Raw genomic sequence first — 9,790 nt, forward strand, 5'->3', positions numbered from 1 at the left:
CTTTCCTTCTTCCTCCCCCTCTCTCTCTTCCTGTCTCTCACTCCCTCTTTAACTCCCTCCCCCTCTTTCTCTCTTGCCTTCTGTGTCTCTCTCACTCCTCCCTCTCTTTCTCTCTCCCTCTCTCTCTTAGTCCCACCCCTTGCCCCTTTCCTCCCACCTTCTCTTGCTTGTACACAAACACTTCTCAAACATAAACCATCCACACACTCTCTCTCTCTCTTTCTTTCTGTATTTATTGAAATCGGGACCCTGGCCCAAAATTCTACCTGAGATTAGACAATGCCCCCTGAGAAAGACAGCAATGGCTTGGACAGCTATGCATTCGCTGTGAGTATTAAAACAATTACTTACATTCTTCTTTTACGGGTGTTTGTAAGTATGAAAATGCCAATTATATGATACAATAGAGATTTACAATGGACTGTTACCCCTTAGAAATACTAAAGCAGTATGTTTCCTTAATTACTTTTTCTGAGGAGAGATGACCTTATGTTGGGAACATCTTATGAACATCTTATGCAACACTATATCTAAATGGGTTGGAGAGTTAGCTAATAAATTGTGTGAAACTTCTGGAATGCAGGGTTAATCAATGATGCAGGCTTTGTTGGTATGAGGAAAGCAAGCTTATCACAATCTGCACAGGTACATTGAGAGAAATGAAACTCAAACAAGGAGTTGACAGAGATCAGGGGGTTCTCGAGATATTTGCATCAGTGGTCGTTAAGAGGCTCCAAGGAGAATCCTGTCCCAAGCCGGTAGAGTGGGACATTGAACTGAGGGATGAAAAACACATGAAGAAATGAACTTGTCTGCGTCTTTGATGCATATTGTTTAAGGGCATATTATTGTTTTTATTTACATTTACATTTAGTCATTTAGCAGACGCTCTTATCCAGAGCGACTTACAGTAAGTACAGGGACATTCTCCCCGAGGCAAGTAGGGTGAAGTGCCTTGCCCAAGGACACAACGTCATCTGGCACGGCCGGGAATCAAACTGGCAACCTTCTGATTACAAGCCCGCTTCCCTAACCGCTCAGCCACCTGACTCCCATAGTTTTTATGATAGGTTGTCGTGAAACAAATGTAGTGTTAACAATGTTGATGTTAATCTTTACCAGATATTCGTAAACGTTCATCTTATAAAACATTCTGTTGCCAAGCAACATACTGTCAGTTGTATTGAAACATGAAAAACACATGGGTGCGTTTGTGTGTGCGTGTTTATATGTGTGTGTGCATGTACATGTGTGCGTACGTGTGTGTGATGCAGACCGACAGCCATTTGTGCGACCTGTCAGAGGAGAAGGATGGCGACGAGTCTGAGTTTTCCGGGGAAGAGAACAGGAACAAGCTGTACTACTGCGTGACCGACGTCCCTCCGTGGTACCTCTGCATCATCCTGGGCATCCAGGTACCAACCCTGCCTCTTGCCCTGGCCTGCCCTTTCATACTCTCCCCTGCCCTGTCCTGATCTACCCTGTCCTGGCCTGCCCTCTCATGCTCTGCCCTGCCCTGATCTACCCTGCCCTGGCCTGCCCTCTCATGCTCTCCCCTGCCCTGCCCTGTCCTGGCCTGCCCTCTCATGCTCTGCCCTGCCCTGCCCTACCCTGCCCTGGCCTGCCCTCTCATGCTCTGCCCTACTCTACTCAACCATACTGCAGCATAATCTACGAATCTCTACCCTACTATATTACAATCTACTCTATTCTTCTCTACTGTATTCTATTTCAACATTGTTTCCACTACCATGTACTCCTAAAAGCCCTTCCTCAGACGCTGAATATGCAGATATGGTTGAGGCTGGGGGTCTCTTGGGATCCATTGATGTAATTAACCCACATGATCATATCAGCAGTTAATTAGTAACCCAGTTTCCAGTAAAAGGATGTGGAGGAAAACGGAAAGGACATCATCTACAGCGTCACATGACAAGTTCTAGCGGACCTGTACATTCTCAGCAATTACAGTAAGTTTCAGTCAGACCGAATGCAGCACGAGTTGTTGAAGGACTACAGCTAATCCAGAGAGATGCGATGCTAACCGTCAAATTCTGATCCCGATTTGATAACCCGATACGTTCCTTGAGTATTCTCCCTGACTTTAACTGCGCTTTTCATTCATTCCTTTCTACGGCTCAAACTGTCCCTTCGAACAGTGACGTCTCTTTCCCTCCCCGCTGTTGAACCCCGTCCGTTTGTGTCTCCAGCACTGCCTGACTGCGTTCGGCGGCACCATAGCCATCCCCCTGATCCTGTCCCAGGGCCTGTGTCTGCAGCACGACGGCCTCACTCAGAGCCACCTCATCAGCACCATCTTCTTTGTGTCCGGAGTCTGCACACTGCTGCAGGTCACCTTTGGAGTCAGGTGTGTGTGGGCGTCTCTGTGGGTGTGTCTCTGTGGGTGTGTCTGTATGTGTCTGTGTGTGTTTGGCTGTGTGTGTGCATATGGTGTTGCATAGGATTGCTTCACAGCACAATATAGAGGCTATAGAGATTTAATGATTGAACCGATACAACAGCGATAGAGAGATTGTCTGGACGTTATCAGGAAAGTAAAGTTGAGTAGAGATGTACAGTATTAGACAGGTAGGGTTGTTACTAGGGGTGTAACAATATATCGTGGAACAATATATCGCAATACAACATTTTTACGATATGTATCGTAGAGTTATGGCAATATTTTTACAATATGACGTCCGTTTGATCCTATTGGTTGAGCTACCAGCACGCAACCTACTCTGCACCTGCGTCATGCATGCATTCACTGCATTCACAGAAATCGCATGAACTGAGTTAACTAAATTGTATGTACAACAAAGAACATTCTTGAATTTTTTTTAATGTTTTGGAAATAAATCTGTTAATTGAATTCCAGTTTCATTTAAAATGTTGTTCAAAATATCGTGATACGTATTGTATCGTACACCCAGTATCGTGATACGTATTGTATTGTGAGCTGAGTGTATCGTTACACCCCTAGTTGTTGCGGGCGATTTGATCCAAATCACCAGTCATGGGTGTGTATCTGTTGTTACACATTACTATAAAAAACGTGTACAATTAGCAGGGAGGGAACAGATGGTGAGTATGTTGACAGTGGAGGGCTCTAACATGTCAAAGTAGCGCTGTAGGAGGAATTCTATGGTCCTGTTTTGGGGGACAGTCTTCAAAGAATTCCCTTTGTTTAGCGGGAAAAGAAAGCAGAGATACAGAGAGGGTAGTTTAGCCCACACACGAGCGCGTCAGTCACACAAAACCCACATCAGAGCTCTCTGCAACGCCTCACTTTAGCACACAACGCCTCACTTTAGCACACAACGCCTCACTTTAGCACACAACGCCTCACTTTAGCACACAACGCCTCACTGTAGCACACAACGCCTCACTTTAGCACACAACGCCTCACTGTAGCACACAACGCCTCACTTTAGCACACAACGCCTCACTTTAGCACACAACGCCTCACTTCACTTCACCGCCCAAACCAGACCTCTCTGTACCTCTCTGACGCTCTGTGTCTTTGTGTACCTGTCCGTCTGTCTGCCACCTCCCCCCAAACACACACACACATACACACACACATACACACATACACACACACATACACACACACATACACAAATACAAACACACATACACACACACATACACAAATACAAACACACATATACACACATATACACACACATACACACACACATACACAAATACAAACACACATACACACACACATACACACATACACACACACATACACAAATACAAACACACATACACACACACATATACACACACCTACACACACACATCTAGATTGCCCATCCTCCAGGGGGGTACCTTTACCCTGCTCGCTCCCTCCATGGCTATGCTCTCCATGCCGGAGTGGACCTGCCCAGCCTGGACCCAGAATGCATCTCTGGTCAACGCCTCCTCGCCCGTCTTCATAGAGGTGTGGCAGAGCCGCATGCGAGCTGTGAGTCCTCTTCTTCTTCTCTATAAGTGGTCCTAAAGGTGCATCACTGCCACCCACTGTACAGGAGGGTGAAGTCCAATGGAGAGAGACCAACACAAACTTGAACTAAACCACATTGCAAAGTTGTTCTTTTTGATTATGGAATAACCATCAATTGCCCTTTGATATTCTGTATTGGATAAATATGTTAAATTACTAAATGATATATTTATGGACAGATGTTCTTTATTGATTGATTGACACTGACCATCCTTCATGTCTCCTGTCTCCAGTTGCAGGGTTCCATCATGGTGGGTTCTCTGTTCCAGGTTCTGGTTGGGTTCTCTGGCCTGATCGGCCTCTTCATGCGCTTCATCGGCCCCCTCACCATCGCCCCCACCATCGCCCTGATTGGCCTGTCCCTGTTCGACTCTGCCGGCACCAGCGCTGGAAACCACTGGGGCATCTCCTCCATGTACGTGAGCCTCAGAGTTGACAAGGCCTCCTGGGTCTGAACAGCAGGTCAAGTGTAGTAACAATGGAGAGATGTCTCCCCCCATCTCTCCCTCTCTCTTTCTTTCTTTCTTTCTTTCTTTCTCTCTCTCTCTCTCTCTCTCTCTCTCTCTCTCTCTCTCTCTCTCTCTCTCTCTCTCTCTCCCCCTCCCTCTCTCTCTCTCTCTCCTTCTCTCTCTTCCCCTCTCTCTCTCCCCCTCCCTCTCTCTCTCTCTCTCTCTCTCTCCCTCCTTCTCTCTCTCTTCCCCTCTCTCTCTCCCCCACAGGACTACAGTGCTGATCATCCTGTTCTCTCAGTATCTGCGTCACATCCCAGTCCCGTTCCCCACGTACACCAAAACCAAGAAGCTCCACACCTCCAGGATATACATCTTCCAGATGCTCCCTGTAAGTCCTGTGGAACGTCAGCCTTTTTTAACGGCTAGTGTAACTTTGCCAAATGAAAGAACCTGAATTCTGGGTCCCAGGTGGGGTGATAAATCTCTTCCTCCGAATGCCTCACTTCTTATGTGTCTGGGAACCGGGTTGAAAATGTGTCGAACAGGAAGACAAACAGCGCAAGCTAATCCTTTACCTTTAGTCATTTAGCAGACGCTCTTATCCAGAGCGACTTACAGTAAGTACAGGGACATTCCCCCCGAGGCAAGTAGGGTGAAGTGCCTTGCCCAAGGACACAACGTCATTTGGCACAGCCGGGAATTGAACTGGCAACCTTATGATTACTGGCCCGATTCCCTCACCGCTCAGCCATCTGACACCCAATCCAGGTGTGTGAGTTCTATAAGGTGTGTGTGTGTTACCTGTCTCCAGGTGCTGCTGGGCATCACGCTGTCCTGGCTCATCTGCTACATCCTGACGGTGTACGATGTCTTCCCGCCCAACCCGGAGCAGTACGGGCACCTGGCGCGCACCGACCTGAAGGGGGATGTGGTGGGCCACGCCTCCTGGTTCCGCTTCCCGTACCCAGGTAGGGCGGACGCCACGGCAACACACACTCTTGAGCTGGTCAATCCGAGCCAGACACGCTGCAGGAATGCCCTATCAAATTGAACTTAGTTAGTTTTGAGCTTGCTTATTTACATTTACATTTATTCATTTGCTTTTATCCAAAGCGACTTCCAAGAGAGAGCTTTTCAAAGTGCATAGGTCACTGAGCATAACAACAAGATAGCCAAAAAACATCGCGAGTAGCCAAAACATGAAGCACACATTGTGCTTATGCTTAAAACAAGTACATTTAGCTGCCAGTGCAGGAAGAAAATGTCATGCGATGGACCAAAATAATTCCAATGTACCTGTACTTGTTCCAAATAGCAAAAGGTTTTGAAACCTGACCGAAAACAGGATGTTTATCACATCCACTCAGTGAACTTTCAACCTGAAATGACGTCTCAGGCCCATGGTATATAAATATAAAAAGGCAGACATAAAATGTTATATAACTACACTGACCATCCGCTGAATCTCTCCCCAGGTCAGTGGGGTCTTCCCACCGTGAGTCTGGCGGGGGTGGTGGGGATCTTGGCGGGGGTGATATCCTCCATGATCGAGTCCGTGGGCGACTACCATGCCTGCGCCAGGCTGTCAGGGGCACCTCCTCCCCCCAAACATGCCATCAACCGGGGGATCGGCATCGAGGGACTGGGGTGTCTGCTGGCCGGAGCCTGGGGCACGGGCAACGGCACCACCTCTTACAGTGAGAACGTAGGAGCGCTGGGCATCACCAAGGTGAGACCCAGACACACTGATGGCTTGAGGGCAAACATGCCCTATCAACTTGAAGTGCACAAATATTAGTAATGAGCTTGCTTATGCTTAAAACAAGTATATTTGACTGCTAGTGCAGTTTCCCTTGATATCATTTCTTAAAATGTTGGTTAATTCACTAGAAAAGCCATTTATACTAGAAACAAGTCAAACAACTAGATTGAAAATCTAAAAACAAGATGACCAAATTCAGTTAGATGTGGAGTTTTTGCAGAGTGGAGATTGTTCATTCTCAGAGTGAGAGTTATTTCAGCTTGTCTCCAAGGTCGTCAACATCCTCCTAACATAACAGTGAGCACAGTCAGGGTGTGTCTTGGTACATCCTCCTAACATAACAGCGAGCACAGTCAGGGTGTGTCTTGGTACATCCTCCTAACATAACAGCGAGCACAGTCAGGGTGTGTCTTGGTACATCCTCCTAACATAACAGCGAGCACAGTCAGGGTGTGTCTTGGTACATCCTCCTAACATAACAGCGAGCACAGTCAGGGTGTGTCTTGGTACATCCTCCTAACATAACAGTGAGCACAGTCAGGGTGTGTCTTGGTACATCCTCCTAACATAACAGCGAGCACAGTCAGGGTGTGTCTTGGTACATCCTCCTAACATAACAGTGAGCACAGTCAGGGTGTGTCTTGGTACATCCTCCTAACATAACAGCGAGCACAGTCAGGGTGTGTCTTGGTGACCTCAACACAGGCATGCTGGGCCTCCTCACAGGTGGGCAGTCGCATGGTGATCGTGGCCAGCGGTGTGATGATGATCGTCATGGGGGTGTTTGGTAAGGTGGGGGCCATCTTCACCACCATCCCCACCCCTGTGGTGGGGGGAATGTTCATGGTCATGTTCGGGGTCATATCGGCTGCTGGAGTCTCCAACCTCCAGGTGAACTTTAATCTCTCACGGTTCAAATGTGGAAATATTAAAAGTTGTTACTGCTAACGTTCATTGGGGGAGTTATGTGTATGGGCACTTCCTTGATTGACTATATGGCTTTATATTTACTATAGAGGGGTCCCTCGAAATTAGTAGATTCTGGTGACTGTCCAGACATCATGGTTGTCACCACTGACTAAACATTGACAAATATATCCCTGGTGTTCTCAGTATGCAGACATGAACTCATCCAGAAACGTCTTCATCTTCGGATTCTCCATGTTCTCTGGGCTAGTCATACCCAACTGGCTGTTCAAGAACCCCAAAGCAATAGCCACAGGTAGGAGCCATGCCATGGTTTATATGTGGCTTCATATGAGGCTACCAGACTCACTAACAGTTTCTTCCCCCCAGGCGATCAGGCCTCTCAAACCAACAACATTGATCTCAGCTAACCATTGTTCACACAATTACCGCAATATTTGCTATAGCCAAAATTAACCTAACTTAACTTAATATACAAACTGTCTGGGACTCTTCACATCATATTTATAGTGTTGTTACCATTTTAGTATTGTTACATTGCAGTTTTTAAATATTTTTGTGTGTTGTTGCTGCATTATATACCCTATTTGCCAATTAGTAGCTGTTGCTTGCCATGTCAAAATAAGGTAATAGCCCGGAATGACCCTGTGTACTGTTACCATGACAATAACAGGAGTGGTGGAGCTGGACCAGGTGCTGCAGGTGCTCCTGACCACCAGCATGTTTGTGGGAGGCTTCTTCGGCTTCTTCCTGGACAACACCATACCTGGTGAGACCCACTCAGTCAGTCAGCCAGTCAGCTAGCCATCCAGCCAGTCAGTCAGTCACTCCGGCAGATAAACCAACAAAACAGTCAATTGTGTTTTTGATATGTGGTATGAGGGAGTCAGGTGGCTGACTGAGGGAGTCGGGCTAGTAATCTGAAGGTTACCGGTTCGATTCCCGGCTGTGCCGAATTACGTTGTGTCCTTGGGCAAGGCACTTCACCCTACTTGCCTCGGGGAGAATGTCCCTGTACTTACTGTAAGTCGCTCTGGAAAAGAGCGTCTGCTAAATGACTAAATGTAATGTAAATGTATGAAATCACTCATCTCATTTCATCATTCCTCTCTCCTTCCCCCTTTTCTTGTGTGTGTGTGTCCCTCCCCCTTCTGTTTGGTGTTGGTCAGGATCGAAGCGGGAGCGAGGTATCGTAGCATGGACACAGGCACATCAGGACGACTCCAGCAACACGCTGGAGAGCGGAGAGGTCTACAACCTGCCCTTCGGCATCAGTTCACGTCTCTCCTCCTCGTCCTGGGTCCGCTATGTGCCCTTCTGCCCTCCCAACGCCACTAGATCACTGGACGAGGCTAGCGCTGACGCTAATGCTAACAATCATGCAGGCGCTAACTCACTGGAGGTCAGGCAGCTTCCTGGGAATCCTGAGGCGCCACAGATCATTAAAGCTGCGGCTCTATGAGCTATCGGGCGGTCGAGACACTGGATGACAGAGGTGGCACCAGAGGTCCAAAAGTGGTGGGGCAAAATTTGGGAACCATCTGCACTGACTCGTTTTTTAATTCAGTCTATGCTCGATAGCGTTAGCAGTAATGAGTTGTTGAGAGGGGTAGTTGATGGTCTCTCCTGGGGCCGGGTTGGCTGTAGCTAGGAGATCACTGTGACTTGACAGGTGAATTCACTTGTTGCAGTCAGCGTTTGAAGTAGTGCGTTATAGTCAACAGAGTAAACAGGCTGAAATTTGTAGAAGTATTTTATCAACTTGTTCAATTGCAAGAATAAATGTTAAAAAATTCCGTTGCAAACGTTTTTTTTCGTTTGTAATAGTAATTATTATATGGCAATGACAGTACTAGCGTTCTGATTGGCTAATGGGTAGTCATGCCAGCCGCATATTGACCTCATCGCCGGTCTGATACGGATTCTTATTGCCCTGCTCTGACGTCATCTTCAAAATGAGCGATATCGAGGAGTCAGTTGAGTTTTCTTGTTCAGGTGACAAGGAAGAAATCAACAGCTACGAGGAAATTAGTAACTGTATAAATGAGCAGAAAAGTGTTCACTTTGAGAAAAACGACAAGCGCTATGCAGATTGCTAGATTTGGTTGCTCAGATTTCAGATTGGTTGCTATAGGCAACACCTGAAACACACCGTGAGAAGACTTGAGAGCTGAACAAAACGACATGTTTTAAATGAAAATAGCAAAAAATGCCATATAATAAACAACTTACTAACCTAGTTAATACATTGAATGCGCTCAAGACCCCGCTGAGTCGAAAGTGGTGGGGCGGGGCCCTACCACTTTGAAAAGTAGTGGGGCAAATGCATGCTCGCCACACGTGTGCTGGCGGCTCTGCTGGATGAACAGCAACAGAGGCCGAGTATGGACCTAAGTGTCCCGCTCTGCAGACACTTAACGTCACTGTAAAAGCACAATCTGTGTGCTGTGCTTTACTATTGGGTTTACATTTTACATTTACATTTAGTCATTTAGCAGACGCTCTTATCCAGAGCGACTTACAGTAAGTACAGGGACATTCCCCCGAGGCAAGTAGGGTGAAGTGCCTTGCCCAAGGACACAACATCAGTTGGCATGACCGGGAATCGAACTGGCAACCTTCGGATTACTAGCC

General features: G+C 47.1%; 1 protein-coding gene across 1 annotated transcript; it reads left to right on the forward strand.

Moving 5' to 3' along the window:
• The first annotated feature begins 279 nt into the window (after positions 1-279).
• Positions 280-8,618, forward strand: LOC136942288 (solute carrier family 23 member 1-like). Its single transcript, XM_067235139.1, has 12 exons — positions 280-327; positions 1,275-1,415; positions 2,211-2,368; positions 3,817-3,976; positions 4,249-4,430; positions 4,735-4,855; positions 5,279-5,435; positions 5,943-6,196; positions 6,956-7,120; positions 7,343-7,451; positions 7,830-7,925; positions 8,326-8,618. Exons 1-12 carry the CDS (start codon positions 280-282, stop codon positions 8,616-8,618), a joined length of 1,884 nt encoding a protein of 627 aa, XP_067091240.1.
• Positions 8,619-9,790: the final 1,172 nt, after the last annotated feature.

This window comes from Osmerus mordax, chromosome 4, assembly GCF_038355195.1.
Source record: "Osmerus mordax isolate fOsmMor3 chromosome 4, fOsmMor3.pri, whole genome shotgun sequence".
Classification (NCBI taxonomy): Eukaryota; Metazoa; Chordata; class Actinopteri; order Osmeriformes; family Osmeridae; genus Osmerus; species Osmerus mordax.